The sequence below is a fragment of the Oncorhynchus keta genome, chromosome 14, assembly GCF_023373465.1.
Source record: "Oncorhynchus keta strain PuntledgeMale-10-30-2019 chromosome 14, Oket_V2, whole genome shotgun sequence".
Lineage (NCBI taxonomy): Eukaryota > Metazoa > Chordata > Actinopteri > Salmoniformes > Salmonidae > Oncorhynchus > Oncorhynchus keta.
Window position 1 is genome coordinate 18845269 of NC_068434.1, and position 18338 is coordinate 18863606.

At 42.0% G+C, this 18338-nt stretch overlaps 1 protein-coding gene and 1 long non-coding RNA gene across 5 annotated transcripts in view; one reads left to right on the forward strand and one right to left on the reverse strand.

The window, feature by feature from the left end:
• LOC118392899 (retinoic acid receptor RXR-alpha-B-like) overlaps window positions 1-16382 on the reverse strand; it is a 39394-nt gene extending 23012 nt beyond the window's left edge. For 3 of the 4 annotated variants that reach the window (XR_004827460.2, XM_035784899.2, XM_035784898.2), the window contains exons 1-3: window positions 16138-16382; window positions 11375-11506; window positions 794-1032 (exon numbers count right to left, since the gene is read on the reverse strand). Coding sequence is in view for 3 of the 4 variants with exons in the window: in XM_035784899.2 (XP_035640792.1) it covers window positions 794-1032; window positions 11375-11506; window positions 16138-16165 (399 nt within the window). In the remaining variant the exon portion in view is untranslated. The remainder of the gene's footprint in view (window positions 1-793; window positions 1033-11374; window positions 11507-16137) is intronic. The other variant, XM_035784900.2, reaches the window with a different exon arrangement.
• Window positions 2871-3512, forward strand: LOC127907228 (uncharacterized). Its single transcript, XR_008063811.1, has 4 exons — window positions 2871-3008; window positions 3061-3158; window positions 3208-3305; window positions 3355-3512. It is a non-coding gene; the product is annotated as an uncharacterized LOC127907228 (long non-coding RNA).
• Window positions 16383-18338: the final 1956 nt, after the last annotated feature.

Here is an 18338-nt window from a genome sequence, read left to right on the forward strand (position 1 = left end):
AAATGACAAACATTGGGATTTTCCATAACAACTTCAAGAAGAAGAGTCCTCTATATAAATAAGTATCATAAGAAATGTTTTACTGTTGAAAAGCTTCCAGGCCTTTAATAAGTAACAGTGAAGTACAAGCTGATGATAAACTTCCTATTTGCACAAGCAGAGAAGGCCATCAGAACAGTGTATTGTGCTAACAACCTAATGCTACTGTATGCACTAGTACAGTATAGCACAGAGCTCTGTGTTATGCAACAGTACAGTACATCAGCTTAAGTGGAAAAAGATATCTAAATGTAGCTCTATGTTCTGTTCAACTATTCTTCAAAAGGAATAACTCGGGGTTTAGTTGATTGCACGGAAGAAAAATAGAAAATAACCATCTAGAAACAAAAAGCCTTTTAATCCAGTTGTCAAGCCCATTACTATATCATATGAATTTGCATGCCACAAAACCTCGTGAGACCTTTTCAAATATAAAACGGGCAATCCTGGCATTTCTCCGTTTCACATAAAAGCACCCAGGCCTCAGCTTGTGGTTTGTGAAAAGGTTATCCTCACATTTGGCCGTTCTTTTACACAACACACATGTTGCCATCCTGAATCCTTACAGACGAGCTTGTAAAGAGTTTCATTTGGCAACATTTGGTTTCGCTGAATCTATAATGGAAAACTAGCAGGCCAGCCATACACCTAGTCAGCTCTTCTCAAGACCCCAACTAAGGAAGGAAAACCAAGTCCAAGGAGCAGGTGATTGAGTGTGGTGTCTAGGGGTTGTAGGTTGCGTTGGAGGCCTTACCTGCGGGCTGAAGCCCATGCTGGAGGAGGTAGAGTGGTGTCCCGCTGGACGGCTGCTGACAGAAAAGGGCAAAGCCAAGCTGGTGATGGGCGAGCTCAGGGTGCAGATGGGTGAGTGTGGAGGTCCTGAGGAGCTCACAGACGATGGGATGAGCAGAGATGGGTGCAATCGGTGAGCACCCATTCCCCTATGGGCGTGGTTTGAGCGGAGCGATGGTGAGGACAGCTGACCGGAGGGATCTGTGAGAGAGAGGGAGGACAGGAACAAGGTTGATGTACACCTGACACACACACACATCTCCAACATATTGTCATCAGTGTCGCTAAATTCAAAGCAGCCCTCTTCGGGTGGACATGCTGTTGAACCAACATTTAATTAATCATAATATTGTATAACAAACATGAATCCACTCATATTATTTGATCTCATGAAAACACAGGGCTCAAATGGTTTCTGTATTTTAAATCTGGTCTGAAATGTATATTCAAAGCCATATATTGCTGATACGCAAGGGGGAAATTAGCGTAAAGTGTGTCCTGAGCTGGTTGTGTTAAATCATTCTAAAGCCTTCTGAAGGATTTCCCTCCATATATCCAACAACAGAATAGGAGACTGCCCACTTCAACTAGCCTCCTGTACAGGATAGTATTACCTGCCACAGAGAGACTGAACTATGTGGAATGAGACACCTTCTGAGAAAAGCGGACAAGCAGTCAGGTAAGGACAGGGCTACACTTTCAACATTATATTATCTGTGTGGTGTAAAATGTTTGCAGTTTTTTAAATGATTTCTGAGCGAGATTGACAAAAATCATTTCCCCCCATAAATGTTTTAATAATAATATTAACTGTGACGCACAACCAAGTTTCGAAATTGCACCTTGTGGATTCTATTATTTGAACTCGGAACAGCAAATTGAGACCACGACTGAGAACCCCCCTCAATAAAAAAAAAAGAGTTTTAATTTTTTTTTTATCCGAGGGCCTTCAAAAGAGTGTTGTGGGCTGCTAGTTGCTCATCCCTGATTTCAAACATTCTTAAGCAGGATTTAGTGAAAGGCAAATCTATATGTGTGTGTAATCTTAAAACAATAAATTGACACATTTATTTTACATACTCGGAGTATCAATTTAGCCTGTAGTTAATAAAACCACAATTTGTACTGCAAAAACCAACCAGTCCAAACCTATTGCAATTCCAATCCATCAAATAGAAATGTCAACACCTCAATTCAAAGTTAATTTAATAGGCTCTGTTACATTTGTTGAATTCATGACACAAATGCTATACACACCAACATAAAACACACATGAGCTTTACAAAAACAATAAAACATGGGTAGACAAACAGCATAAATGTCATTTGTGTCAACATGAACTTTGGTCACATAAATCACTGTGTTAAGAGAGTTTACAAGCTAGAGGGTCCCTGGTCCTTTTTAGTAAGACTGAGTGTTATGTAACTGGGAGTGTCCTTCTGTGAGAATTCTGTGGTTGGTTTGAGTTGTCCAGCTTGGCATGGTGCCCATGTGTGACAGACAGGTTTGGGCTGGGTTTCCCCACCCTCACTACATTCCCCAGTTATTCAGTGTGGAAGATGTGGGAGCTGGAATTGTGAGACCCTGTGAATGCCTGGCAGTGTAGCAACTGGATCCTATTCTCCATCTCTGTATTCGTTCCCCTATGGCACTGCCCTGGCTCTCTGCCAGCATCACATCTGGCTGCAAATAGCATTGGTGTCCTTCTCAAATACTTCAACTGCACATGCGTGAATAAATGAAACCAATGGACATGTCCCAGAAGTGCAAAGACTGCACATCTGGCACTTATAGGTAGGCTCAATCAAACGCTCAACCAATTTAAAATAATAATACTATTTAAACTCAGGTCTGTCCCGCATAGGCCTGCAATCAGCACTACTCTATGTAGGCACAGGTAAAGAAAAATAAGTCATTACATACACCTGATAGGTGCAGTGAAATGTGTTGTTTTACAGGGTCAGCCATAGTAGTACGATAGGTGCAGTGAAATGTGTTGTTTTACAGGGTCAGCCATAGTAGTACGATTGGTGCAGTGAAATGTGTTGTTTTACAGGGTCAGCCATAGTAGTACGATAGGTGCAGTGAAATGTGTTGTTTTACAGGGTCAGCCATAGTAGTACGATAGGTGCAGTGAAATGTGTTGTTTTACAGGGTCAGCCATAGTAGTACGATAGGTGCAGTGAAATGTGTTGTTTTACAGGGTCAGCCATAGTAGTACGAGGGTAGGTGCAGTGAAATGTGTTGTTTTACAGGGTCAGCCATAGTAGTACGATAGGTGCAGTGAAATGTGTTGTTTTACAGGGTCAGCCATAGTAGTACGATAGGTGCAGTGAAATGTGTTGTTTTACAGGGTCAGCCATAGCAGTAGGATAGGTGCAGTGAAATGTGTTGTTTTACAGGGTCAGCCATAGTAGTACGATAGGTGCAGTGAAATGTGTTGTTTTACAGGGTCAGCCATAGTAGTACGATAGGTGCAGTGAAATGTGTTGTTTTACAGGGTCAGCCATAGCAGTAGGATAGGTGCAGTGAAATGTGTTGTTTTACAGGGTCAGCCATAGTAGTACGATAGGTGCAGTGAAATGTGTTGTTTTACAGGGTCAGCCATAGTAGTACGATAGGTGCAGTGAAATGTGTTGTTTTACAGGGTCAGCCATAGTAGTACGATTGGTGCAGTGAAATGTGTTGTTTTACAGGGTCAGCCATAGTAGTACGATAGGTGCAGTGAAATGTGTTGTTTTACAGGGTCAGCCATAGTAGTACAGCACCCCTGAAGCAAATGATGGTTAAGTGCCTTGCTCAAGGGCACATAAAAAAATCACATTGGTTGGCTAGTATATCCGAAACAAACACCTTTTGGTTACTGGCCCAGCGCTCTAACCGCTAGGCTGCCAGGACATGCACACACACGTAAACCTGGGTAGGCAAACAGAGAGTCAGGGTGGGAAGGCAATGGTGGGACCAACTGCAAGTGCAACCAAAACCTTCATAGAATTGCAACAACTGCAACATATCTAATGACCCATATTTGAGAGAAATTGCACTACACTACAGATTCAATGCTGTGACAGTCTAATAGTACATTCCTCTATCATTAGAGATTCAGTATGATGTGGGCAGATGGATCCCATGGCAACTATGCATTCTGGATCACCAGTAAATATGATGTAGTCACTGAGTCCACAGATCTGATTTATTTACTTATTTATGCCAAGTCTTGTTATTTTAATGTTAACACTGTGTTGAGGAATTTATGACTTCATTTCAATGTGCATCCAGGACTTGGGGCTATGGGCTATTCTAGGAGGGATGATGGGATGGAGGGAAGGAGGGAAGGAAGTAGAGTGCTGTCTTCTTTATGTAGTATAGTCTAGGCTGGGTGTCAAACAAAACATAATACGCCAACATCCCACTGGACTTGACTTTTAAATTAGTGATGAGGGGAAAATCGATATGGTTACATATTATTTTTGACGATATATCGTATCGTGTTGTTTTGAGAATATCGCAATATTATTTGTGAGGTAGTTTGCTGTAGCTGCACCAAAACTCCAGTATTTTTCTTTCATAGCTTGTCCTCCATCTTCTTTTCAAATGGGGAGACAATTTGTTTTCAGCTATTTTATTTCCATTATGTTTTCTGAATGGTTCTCTCTACTTCCCTCTGCAGCAGACATATGGTGAGAAATATGTTTGGAACATCTAAACGCAATACATATAGAATTGTGAGAATCGCAATAGATATCGTATCGCTACCTAAGTACTGTGATAATATCGTATGGTGAGGTCCCTAGCAATTCCCATCGCTATTTTAAAGTTGATTTCCCTGACGTGTGTGCTCAATAAGGAAATCGCTATATAAAGGATTCCATCCTCTCTCTCTCAGTGTACAGCTCAGTACAGTATCTGAACATCTATCTCATCTGATGTCAAGAAGATTTTAGTATTTTATTAGGATCCCCTGGGGTCCACAACATAAGCCTTTGGCAACCAACAAACAACACTTGAAGGAGTTGTGAAGGAAATGTACTAAATGTCCGCATTACTGTCATCGTTACTAACCTCCGCTCAGTCCAAATGTATTTTCACTAGACCACTGTGGGTGTGATGTGAGAGGGTGTCCTTATCACCTGCCTCCATTATATGGACATGGAGTCACATGCTGTAGTTACACCCATACTATGAAAGTTATCAACGTGCAGAAGAAATAACCTACTTTGAAAAGCATCAGCAACCATCACCTCTTCAACTCGCTTAGTCTCTATACTGTAATCTAAACTTTCAGTTTTTAAGCAGTTATTCTGATTAAGTCGTGGGAACCAGGAGGACAAGGTTTTGAAATATATACCATACAACATAATACCTCAAATTATGAAAGCATACATCATTACATTACATTTAAGTCATTTAGCAGACGCTCTTATCCAGAGCGACTTACAAATTGGTGCATTCACCTTATGACATCCAGTGGAACAGCCACTTTACAATAGTGCATCTAAATCTTTTAGGGGGGTGAGCAAGTCATTAAAGAGGCAGTGCAGTTAAAAATCATGATTTGGCAAAAAAATATTAAAATCCACACTACGAGGTCGAAAGAACATTCTGAAAAAGTGAAAATTATCATAATGCTCTTTTTGTGTAAGAGCTTTTGGTAAAAAAAAAGGCCTGGAATTTCAGCCTGTTTCGGTGGGATGGACATGTTGGCCCACATCATGCCATCACAATGTGATCTGATTATATTAGACCAATGACTGTTCTTCTGGGTAAGGGGTGGGCCCTCATATCAACCAATCAGGGCTGTGTATGTAAATATCTTCAAATTTGTTTCCTAATGACCACATGATAAGACTGGGCATTTAAAAGGCCAAAGGAGGCTCAGGGAAATAAACTACACAAAATATATTTTGGAGTTATTTTCATTAAACAAACATATACAAACACAAACAGTGGTTTATTACAATCACGAAGAATGCACAGGGTGCTTTAATGATATGTTCCTAAAACAAACATTAATGGACCCAAAAGGAGTTGAATAAATGGGCATGGCAGAAATGTGTTTATCCAAAATGTGTTTATCCAAAAATGTGTTTATCCAAAATGTGTTTATCCAGAAATGTGTTTATCCAGAAATGTGGATAAATAACCTATTTCATTGAATAATGTACTAAAAGGGAGAGATGGCAGCCAGTGAATGGTTTTGAAAGAGATATAATGTCAGTGGAGAGATTGAGCTTAACTGTGACATGATTCGTCCCTAATGACTCCTGGGACTGAAAATAGGGAGGGACTACATGAACTTATCCAATATGTTGCAAAACAGTAAAAAAAAATACAAATATGTTGTGTGCCGTAATGAACATGAGTCTGATAAAGATCTGGGATAGATACAGTAGAGGCATCTCCACTGCACGTGCATCTCTCCAACCATCCTCTGCTGTAAGCAGCACAGACAGACACTACAACATGAATCCTGACATCACCATAGCAGTCTAAAGAGGGACATTGTACTGTAATTGTTGTTGTACCCACATAATTCAATAGAACATCTATTGTTATATGCCGCTTATACCACATACACTTGCCTCAGTGTTTCCCCTTGGAAACATTAGTGTGGGGGTGGGGGGTGGCAATGCTGCAGTTGCAGAAGCCCTCTTGGCCGCAGAGACAAAATGCTTCCGTTTTAAAGCTAATTTCCTGCAATTGTACACTTTTTGCCAAAATCAATGGGAGCCCAATGCCATGCCATTTTTTTGAATTTTAGATTCTCCCTGACTGTCTAGTTGTTATTTTGGAGATTGTTAGTTCTCAAAGATTCTCTTATTAAAAAATATATAGGTCCACTATCTTTTCTACATACTTTATATCTGATTTTAGTATTTTAAGTTTACACTGAAAACTATTTACCATCCCAAAAATTATATAGAAACAAATAATAATATTGATGATTATTATTTATGTAACTTTTTGCAGTGACGACCACGATTTAGCAGCGACGGAGAGCCTCTGCTAAATGCATGTAGGGGAAACACTGTCTAACAAAATTACTTGTCTCCCTCTCCTGTAAATATGTGTTTTTCCCTAAAAAGGCATGTGTAGCTTTCTACATGTGAAGGCATGTGTAGCTTTCTACATGTGAAGGCATGTGTAGCTTTCTACATGTGAAGGCATGTGTAGCTTTCTACATGTGAAGGCATGTGTAGCTTTCTACATGTGAAGGCATGTGTAGCTTACTACATGTGAAGGCATGTGTAGCTTACTACATGTGAAGGCATGTGTAGCTTACTACATGTGAAGGCATGTGTAGCTTTCTACATGTGAAGGCATGTGTAGCTTACTACATGTGAAGGCATGTGTAGCTTACTACATGTGAAGGCATGTGTAGCTTTCTACATGTGAAGGCATGTGTAGCTTTCTACATGTGAAGGCATGTGTAGCTTACTACATGTGAAGGCATGTGTAGCTTTCTACATGTGAAGGCATGTGTAGCTTACTACATGTGAAGGCATGTGTAGCTTTCTACATGTGAAGGCATGTGTAGCTTTCTACATGTGAAGGCATGTGTAGCTTACTACATGTGAAGGCATGTGTAGCTTACTACATGTGAAGGCATGTGTAGCTTACTACATGTGAAGGCATGTGTAGCTTACTACATGTGAAGGCATGTGTAGCTTACTACATGTGAAGGCATGTGTAGCTTTCTACATGTGAAGGCATGTGTAGCTTTCTACATGTGAAGGCATGTGTAGCTTACTACATGTGAAGGCATGTGTAGCTTACTACATGTGAAGGCATGTGTAGCTTACTACATGTGAAGGCATGTAGAAAGCTATCCCCGCGCTGCCAGTCTGCTTTCACTATAGCCCAGGCAGCGGCACTCATCATCAGGAAAAGCCCAGTGCTGGGAAGAAACCCTCTTCCATTGGCTTCCTCTCCCATCCAATCATACAGTGCATTCGGGAAGTATTCAGACACCTTGACTTTTTCCAAATGTTGTTACGTTACAGCCTAATTCTAAAATGTATTAAATCGTTTTTTGCTTCATCAATCTACACACAATACCTCATAATGAAGAAGCAAAAATATTTTGTCCGATTTTTTTTTGCAAATGTATAAAAAAAATAAGTATTCAGACTTTGTTGAAGCACTTTTGGCAGCGATTACAACCTTGAGTCTTCTTGGGTATGATGCTACATGCTTGGCACACCTGTATTTGGTGAGTTTCTCAATTTTTTTCTGCAGATCCTCTCAAACTCTGTCAAATTGGATGGGAGCGTTGCTGCACAGCTATTGTCAGGTCTCTCCAGAGATGTTCGAACAGGTTCAAGTCAAGACTTTTCCTGAAGACACTCCTGCGTTGTCTAGGCTGTGTGGTTAAGGTTGTTGTCCTGTTGGAAGGTTAACCTTCGCCCCAGTTTGAGGTCCTGAGCGCTCTGGAACAGATGTTCATCAAGGATCTCTCTGTACTTTGCTTCGTTCATCTTTCCCTCGATCCTGACTAGTCTCCCAGTCCCTGCCGCTGAAAAACATCCCCACAGCATGATTCTGAACACCACCATGCTTCACCATAGGGATGGTGCCTGGTTTCCTCCAGACACTTAGCATTCAGGCCAAAGAGTTCAACCTTGGTTTCATCAGACCAGAGAATCTTGTTTCTCATGGTCAGAGTCCTTTAGGTAACTTTTGGCAAACTCCAAATGGGCTATCATGTGCCATATACTGAGGGGTGGCTTCCTTATGGCCACTCTACCATAAAGGCCTGATTGGTGAAGTGCTGCAGAGATGGTTGACCTTCCAGAAAGTTCTCCCATTTCCCCAGAGGATCTCTGGACCTCTGTCAGAGTGACCATCGGGTTATTGGTCACCTCCCCCGATTGCTCAGTTTGGCCGTGCGGTCAGCTATAGGAAGATTCTTGATGGTTCCAAACTTCTTCCATTTAAGAATGATGGAGGCCACTGTGTTCTTGGGGACCTTCAATGCCACAGACATTTTTGGGTACCATTCCCCAGATCTTTGCTTCGACACAATCCTATCTCGGAGCTCTGCTGACAATTTTTTCAACCTCATGGCTTGGGTTTTGCTCTGACATGCTCTGTCAATTTCAAACAACCTGTTTTTGTTTTGTCATGATAGGGTATTATGTGTAGATTGATAAGGAAAATTGTTTATTTAATACATTTTAGGTTAAAGCTGTAACGTAACAAAATGTGGAAAAAGTCAAGGCGTCTGAATAGTTTCCGAATGCACTGTAGGTCAGCCCAGATATTCCACAGGATAATCTCTTCCATTCGCCCCATCTGCTTTACCCAGTACTGAAACATTACATTAAACCTTCTGGTTTGTGCAGACCTTTCTCATGTGTAGTTTTTATACATGTGCATGTAATGTAGTCTCCCCTCCCCGTGGCTTTGTTTGGTTTCAGGTGACAAAAGTACTTCCAAGTTTGGAATGCTGCACTATTCTCAGTCCTCGGAGACAGAATCCTCTCCAGGCTGTGTGTGAGACATGTCAACCCACCACAACACAGAGAAGTGTTAAAGTCATCTGCATGCCCTCTGGAGGTTCCCATCATCCTCTTGTCTATTCTGAACCGCAGATCGCATGTTATCATTGGGACTTTCCATAGCAAATGAACACCTCAGGAACTTTAATAAGGCAATAGAAGCGCTTCAGTTCTGTACAACCCGTTTAAACGCAGTTCAACAAACGAATGATTAGATTAAACTTTAATCAAGGCACATGACTAGTTTTATCTGTTATTTAGATGTCAGATAAGTGTTTTGTTGATTAATATGTTTTTACTGAATCAAAATTCTACCAGTTGCATATGATAGGTAATTACACACCAGATGGGAACTCTGAGGGCTGTGGAAGAGAACTCAGCTCAGGCTGTGTTGTAACATCCCACTGGGAACAGATGTCAATTCAACATCTATTCCACGTTGGTTCAACGTAATTTCATATAAATTGCGTGGAAAAACGTTGATTCAACTAGTGTGTGCCCATTGGGATGTTGACATAGGAAAATATTATTTGTAGTTGACACAGTTTTCAGGCAAAGACAAAAGAAAATGTCCACCAAGAGGTTGAATATTAAAAATCAGGTGTCCTAAAAACATAAGGTAGTTGATACCACCATGCTTCACTAGAATACCCTGCCAGTCATGTTTTTTGTGTTGTTTTTCTGGAAAATTGTATCGATTTTGTTTTAACAGTGACTCAATTGTCAGTTCCATGTAAAGTAATTGAATGATTATGTTTCCAATCATGTTAACATACTGTTGTTATTATTAACCATGTACAATAAGAAACCAAAAATGCCCAATGCAGACACTATTTTACATTATATCATATACAGTACATGTATATAAAACTGTAACTGGTTGATACAGGTGAGACAAACAGAAATTGCATAAGTGTTGCACAGGTGTGTTCCTGCTAGGGAGTTTATTACAGGTGTTTTCCTGCTAGGGGGTTTATTACAGGTGTGTTCCTGCTAGGGAGTTTATCACAGGTGTGTTCCTGCTAGGGAGTTTATTACAGGTGTGTTCCTGCTAGGGAGTTTATCACAGGTGTGTTCCTGCTAGGGAGTTTATTACAGGTGTGTTCCTGCTAGGGGGTTTATTACAGGTGTGTTCCTGCTAGGGGGTTTATCACAGGTGTGTTCCTGCTAGGGAGTTTAATACAGGTGTGTTCCTGCTAGGGAGTTTATTACAGGTGTGTTCCTGCTAGGGGGTTTATCACAGGTGTGTTCCTGCTAGGGAGTTTATTACAGGTGTGTTCCTGCTAGGGGGTTTATTACAGGTGTGTTCCTGCTAGGGGGTTTATCACAGGTGTGTTCCTGCTAGGGAGTTTAACACAGGTGTGTTCCTGCTAGGGAGTTTATCACAGGTGTGTTCCTGCTAGGGAGTTTATCACAGGTGTGTTCCTGCTAGGGGGTTTATCACAGGTGTGTTCCTGCTAGGGGGTTTATCACAGGTGTGTTCCTGCTCTGGGGTTTATCACAGGTGTGTTCCTGCTCTGGGGTTTATCACAGGTGTGTTCCTGCTAGGGGGTTTATCACAGGTGTGTTCCTGCTAGGGGGTTTAATCACAGGTGTGTTCCTGCTCTGGGGTTTATCACAGGTGTGTTCCTGCTAGGGGGTTTATCACAGGTGTGTTCCTGCTCTGGGGTTTATCACAGGTGTGTTCCTGCTCTGGGGTTTATCACAGGTGTGTTCCTGCTAGGGGGTTTATCACAGGTGTGTTCCTGCTAGGGGGTTTAATCACAGGTGTGTTCCTGCTCTGGGGTTTATCACAGGTGTGTTCCTGCTAGGGGGTTTATCACAGGTGTGTTCCTGCTAGGGGGTTTATCACAGGTGTGTTCCTGCTAGGGGGTTTATCACAGGTGTGTTCCTGCTAGGGGGTTTATCACAGGTGTGTTCTTGCTAGGGGGTTTATCACAGGTGTGTTCCTGCTCTGGGGTTTATCACAGGTGTGTTCCTGCTAGGGGGTTTATCACAGGTGTGTTCCTGTTAGGGGGTTTATCACAGGTATTTTCCTTCACCTGTGGGTCTCCTGTGCTGGTGAAGTGGGCAAATGCCTGTGAAGCACAAGCATGCTGTGGGCGAGCCGCCTGTCTCCCCCGGGCACCATCGCTGAGGAGGTGGGGCTACCGAGCACTGGCTCTTGAGGAAGCCTGTACGGGCATATCACATGGGAAAGGACTGTTAAACCCACTGGATGAGGAATTCTCTTTAGAACACAGCAGAGCTCACAAGCACAATGAAAACAGAAATCTCACAACAGCCGATGAGTCTAGTACCTTTATCAAGTGGAAGGTAGTTCAATCATGCATAAGCCAATTATATTTACATACATTTCAAGTAACATACTTTAGTCCATACATTGAGAATAAAACAAGAACAAAGACCAGTGGGTTCAGTAAAACAAAACAAAAAGGTAAAAAAGCAAACCTTTTTTTATAGGGATCTAGGGATTGGAAGCACTTCAAAGACATTCTACTGAAATGGCCTCTAGACGACACAAGGAAAACACACCAAGCAAAGCACTCAGTGGTGTAAAATACTTTGAAGCACAACTTAAGTCGTTTTTTGGGGTATCTGTACTTTACATTACTATTTATATTTTTGACTACTTTTAATTTACTAGAAACATTTTTTCCCTGACACCCAAAAGTACTTGTTACATTTTGAATGCTTAGCAGGACAGAAAATGGTCCAATTCACACACTTATCAACAGAACCTCCCTGGTCATTCCTACTGCCTCTGATATGGCAGACTCATTAAACACAAATGCATCATTTGTAAATGATGTCTGACTGTTGGAGTGTGCCCCTGGCTATCTGTAAAAAAATAAAAATAAGAAAATTGTGCCATCTGGTTTGCTTTAAATTATTCATACTTTTACTCTTAATATTTAAGTATATTTAAAACCAAATACTTTTAGATTTTTACTCAAGTAGTAATTTACTTGGTGACTTTCACTTTTACTTGAGTCATTTTCTATTAAAGGTATCTTCACGTTTACTCAAGTCTGACAATTTGGGTACTTTTTCCACCAAGGACAATACTCCAAGGGAAACAGTCCAATGACAACACTCCAAGGGAAACACTCTGTTTGATTTTATTGATTTCAGTGACACTTCCTTCCTTTAAAGGGCCAGGTTTACGAGACCTTTGCTTGTATTGTAGCTTTCTTGGAACAGAATCATCCTGCCTGGACTTGTATTTGGGTTCCAAGGTAATCAAGTCCAATACATCAAGAACGTCATAAACAGAGTATGGCTGGAGGGACAGACCTACAGCAGTGTCATCTATTGTCGTTGTGTGACCATTTGATAAGAAGTCACCTTCAAGTGTCTTTTGTTTGAGCCGATGGCTACATTAGAGAAGAGTGGAAGCAGGACTCCCCGACACTTCCATTTCACAAGATGCCACTCATTAGGTGACCTATTGTGTTGCATTATGTGTTGTATGTGTTGTAGGTAGGCTTTTTGAGAGTGCAGATGTATTGAACTTTACTTAGAAGTGTTGGCAAGCAGACTTTAGATTAAGGATTTTTGGATGACCTCGTCCGAAAAATTGCAAGAAACTATGTTAGCTCTTTGCACCCATATTCTGGTCTGAAGGCCTAATTAGAACGACGCAACAATGAGCATTACCCATACCTAAACAATTATCTTATAGAAAATAAAAAAGTATCTTTGGCACAGTAAAGACGGAGTGCATACTGGTGATGCTGACAATGCAGCTCTTTGAATGTAATAGGTCATTCACCAGCTTTAAACCTCATGCTATACTATCTACACTTTTAGGCAAAAGGATTCCCAAACGGTTCTTCGGCTGTACCCATAGGATAACCCTATTTGGTTCCAGGTTAAACCCTTTTTGGTTCCAGGTAGAACTATTTTGGGTTCCATGTAGAACCCTCTGGGGAAACGGTTTTACATGGGATCCAATAAAGTTCTTCCTGGAACCAAACTGACTCTACTTGGAACCAAAAAGTGTTCTTCAAAGGGTTATTCTATGGGGACAGCCAAATATACCATTTCGGTTCTAGATAGCACCTTTGTTTCTAAGAGTGTACTGACAAATTCTCTAGAATGACATTGGAGGCACTATATCCAAGCTGTGAAATCTGAGCTGATGCAGCATGAGAGAGAAGACAGTGGAAAAAATGGTGTGTGCGTGTGCCTATACCCCATAGCATGTGATCCAGGCAGGGGAAGTTTTGACCCCAGGTTCAACTTCATGGTCAGGGTTTATTCCTCAACTCATTCTTCGAGTCAGCTCTGCTCTGAATAGCCCCGCCCTCTCTGCCTTTCTCAGGGCCTGACCCGTATACACAAGGGATCTAATGGAAGGAGTGTTGATCTAGTTCCACCCTGTACATACTGTATAATCTTATTCATTATGATAGAGAAGGCCAAACAGATCTGAGGTTTCGGCCATGTCTTATGTAAGACACAAGTCTCTCAGAGACAATGTTCTCTTCTAAAGAAAATATTTTTTGCCAAACAATGTAATCAAATGAGTGAGATTTCATTTTTTTAAAGACACAATGTTCCTTTGACATAGACTGAGACAGGGAATCATTTAATACACAGTGTCCAGACTTCCCTCTCTCCTGATCCTCTCATTAATGAATTTCATGGCCAAAACAATTCCCCTTCTGTTGCCTTCAAGTACAATATTAGGGAGATGCTGTTAGCTCATTTACAGTAATACAGCTCATTGACAGTTAATACATAGTGTAACAAAGCAGCTTATACCATCGGATAACAAATCTGCCTCATGAGAGTATATCAATTTGACTGTCTTTGGTAAATACGGAACAATAACAATAATTCTAAAACAGGAACACAAGCAATTGCACACACACACACACACACACACACACACACACACACACACACACACACACACACACACACACACACACACACACACACACACACACACACACACACACACACACACAGTTGATTGTTGTACAGTGCGTATTCCCTGAGCCAGATTCCATCACAGGTTGAACCTCAGGTGCACCAGAAGAAATATTGAGCTCTGAGCTCATGATCGAATATCTTGACAAGGGATCTCAGAGCATACCGAATCACCACAGTAGTGCTTTCATCCTGAGGCCATTTCAGAAGAACAACCAGGTTAATATCTGTCGGCTGAGCCTGGCTGGTCCTCACTCACTTTTACCAGAGATGGAAAAAACCATCTCGTCCGTGCAGTCAGTCACTGACAGAGGAATACTCACTGCACTGATGTCAGACACATATCACCTCAACTAGCTGTTCAACGGTCTCTTGTTTATAGCTTGACAATAAATTAGCAAAATGCAGTGAGCAATGAGCAAAATAATCCAAATATAGCCATTAATATTCAGGAAGGTGAGTTCCAATGTGAGTCCCCAATACTGCCACTTGCAATCCACTTGCAATATCATGTCCATCACATACATTGTGCAGTTTACCGGTAAACTTCATGACAAAATACACCCATAATAAAACAGAACTCAGATATCTTATTCAAGCTCTTATTTTGAAATTACCAGCAAACCATCCATCATCTGTAGTTTGCATCTGAGTATACTGTAGGTTACAGTGCAATGAGGAGCATGCTGCTGGTGCTGGCATTGTTTTTGTACACGGACTGGCCTGGGACTTGGGGTTGTCTGTGAAACATTGACCTAAAGCAATTAAGTTCCCCTTTAAACCTCAACAAAATAAAAGGGACAGCTGCAGACCTTCACAATGGACCAAACCTCACCTTAGACACAGACCTGCCATGCTGTAAAACATAATTGTTCTCTTTAAATGGTGGGGTGTTGACTGACTAAATACCCCCTTCCAGGTTGAAGGGCGTATTTAGCAACGACCATGGACTTGGGAGGATATGGACTTGGTGTGAGGCTTATTTGTGGAAATCTAGATAGTGCTCTCGCAGCCTGCAAAAGTGAAATAGCTATAACATGGAGTCCATCTAGGAATGGTCTTCCATGTAGGCAACACTGTGAAAGATAAACTCTGTCCAGTCAACGGGGAAGAGGGTTAAACAAAAACATCCGACACACACAAACAGCTGAATTAATAGACATAAAAGAGAATAGTGGTGATGAAACACTTGTAGAATAAGTTAATATTTCGAGGGAAATAGTATAGCCTAGTGTATACTGTTTCTAAAATTATAGCAGGGGAGTGAACAACTCTCAACAACAGCAACAACAACAAACAACACCAGAGCGTTCTGTCAAAAAGATGTATCACAATTACAGTTAATAACCTTCCTAAATATTCTGAAATACAAACTAGATATATATGTATATATCAAGCTATTGAGATTTTTTTATTTTGTATAATTGAGAATGCATTATAACAGGGTACGTTTTTCTGAATAGATTATCTAAATAAAGGTAGCCTGAAAAAACGAAATGCTGAATGAAATGCTGAATTGTTGGCTTGAGCAATAATCAGTTTGCCAAATCTTCATATTCACGCGTTATTATTGCACGTACTGGATTGAAATGTCTCCCTGCCGAGCATGTATTACTTAAACGTTTCAATGTGTCCTCTGTGTTGTAATCATCAACTGTTCATACCATAATGTATTACAAATTGGTTACAAAGTATCCCGCGTAAAAGTTTCTCATTGGAACGATAATAGGCTACTTTCTCTATGTCATGATGACTGATGTTTTCAAACATACCACAACAACACTGTTCCAGAGGTCTTTGCAATGGAAGGACCAGTGGCAATTACAAATTGTAATGTCACATTTTTATATCGGATGAAACTTACCAAAAGAAAGGAATGGTTTGGTTTCCATGTTAGCTCATACCAGCGGATCTTCCCAACAGCAATACCGGCCTATCACAGATCAAGAAGCCAAACGTATGCTCTAGTGAAAGTGACAGTTCTAGCCTTGGTTGAAATCCAGCGATGTCACCGCCGACTTCGTGAAATCCGGACGTGAATTCAGATTCACAATACCTTCCGTTTACTGTGTTTTGTCCCACCACCATTGCTCGTGAGCTTTCCACAACCTATGATGGGGACCCTCCAAGGGGGATTCCCAGTATGGCTTAAAGAATCAGCGACAGCCTATTGTGTAGACATATTATTGTGCCCCCATCCTTGAGCCCTAAATGCTGATTTTCAGAAAGCTGTTGTATATAAGACCGTGTACCACTGGTATGACCAAACGTTTATTTTTACTGCTGTAATTAGGCTGGTAACCAGTTTATAATAGCAATAAGGCACCTCAGGGGTTTGTGGTATTTTGCCAATATACCACTGTAAAGGGCTATGTCCAGGTACTCTGCGTTGCGTGGTGCTAAGAATACTCATTAGCGGCGGTATATTGGCCATAGCATAATCATAGTACAATAACTTTATTTTCCTCTACACACAATATTGAGTAGGCTATTACATTCACATAGGCCTGGTATATATAACATATTTTACAATGATATTTAACTTTGAAAAAGGAAACAATTGTGCATTGTTGTTTTAAATGCCGTTGTCTAGTATATTATTTTAGTGATTATATGTTTTTAAAATGCTCAATGTTCAACACACTTGGGGACAGCGTATACTTTCTTGGTGAAGTGTTTCCAGCGAATACGAACGAGGAAAAGCATTTGGTAAAATAACAGGCTGAGGGCTGAGATAGTGAGATCTGAGCTTGATGGTTCAGACACCCTCCTCTCAGGGAAAAATGCTCCAGCAGAATGATGACTTTTCCTGTTGTGTTTAACTCTCTCCACAGAGACACATAGCCAGCCAATCTATTAGCTGTTGGAGTCCGTGTTGAGTGGAGTATGTTTTAGCAAAAAACAGATCAACTCCCTAACACTTAACTTGTGTCCAAAATGGCACCCTATTCCGCATATGGTGTGCAACTTTTGATCTGGCAAAAAATAACAAATAAGTGTGCAATGCATTTCCTGTCAAGCATATCGGTATGTTCCAGATTTAACATAATTACATTCATTATCTGATATGTTTGATCTCGTCTTAATGAATAGACCAAGAAATGTCATCCTGTTCCTTCTCACATTCTTAATACTGTATATACAAATACTACACATGTTGTACAAAAAGACTGCCATAAATCTGCACACTTCCTTCCCCTGTCTCCCACTTCAAGGAAAACCCTCCTAGTGCACACACATCATTAAATTATCTTTCCCCCCAGACCTGCACCTCTCCCTCCCGAGACCTGCTACTTCCCCCTACTTCCCTAGACCTCCCTCCCTCCCTCCTCCCTCCCTCCCTCCCTCCCTCCCTCCCTCCCTCCCTCCCTCCCTCCCTCCCTCCCTCCCTCCCTTCCCTTCCTCAACCCTACACCTGCTCCCCTACCTCCCTAGACCTACTCCCCTCCCTCCCTCCCTCGACCCTAATTCTGCTCCCCTACCTCCCTAGACCTACTCCCCTCCCTCCCTCGACCCTAGACCTGCTCCCCTACCTCCCTAGACCTACTCCCCTCCCTCCCTCCCTCGACCCTAGACCTGCTCCCCTACCTCCCTAGACCTGCTCCCCTACCTCCCTAGACCTGCTCCCCTACCTCCCTAGACCTGCTCCCCTACCTCCCTAGACCTGCTCCACTACCTCCCTAGACCTGCTCCCCTACCTCACTCTCTTGACCCTAGACCTGCTCCCCTACCTCCCTAGACCTGCTCCCCTACCTCCCTAGAACTGCTCCCCTACCTCCCGAGACCTGCTCCCCTACCTCCCTAGACCTGCTCCCCTACCTCCCTAGACCTACTCCCCTACCTCCCTAGACCTGCTCCCCTACCTCCCTAGACCTGCTCCCCTACCTCCCTAGACCTGCTCCCCTACCTCCCGAGACCTGCTCCCCTACCTCCCTAGACCTGCTCCCCTACCTCCCTAGACCTGCTCCCCTACCTCCCTAGACCTGCTCCCCTACCTCCCTAGACCTGCTCCCCTACCTCCCTAGACCTGCTCCCCTACCTCCCTTAACCTACTCCCCTCCCTCC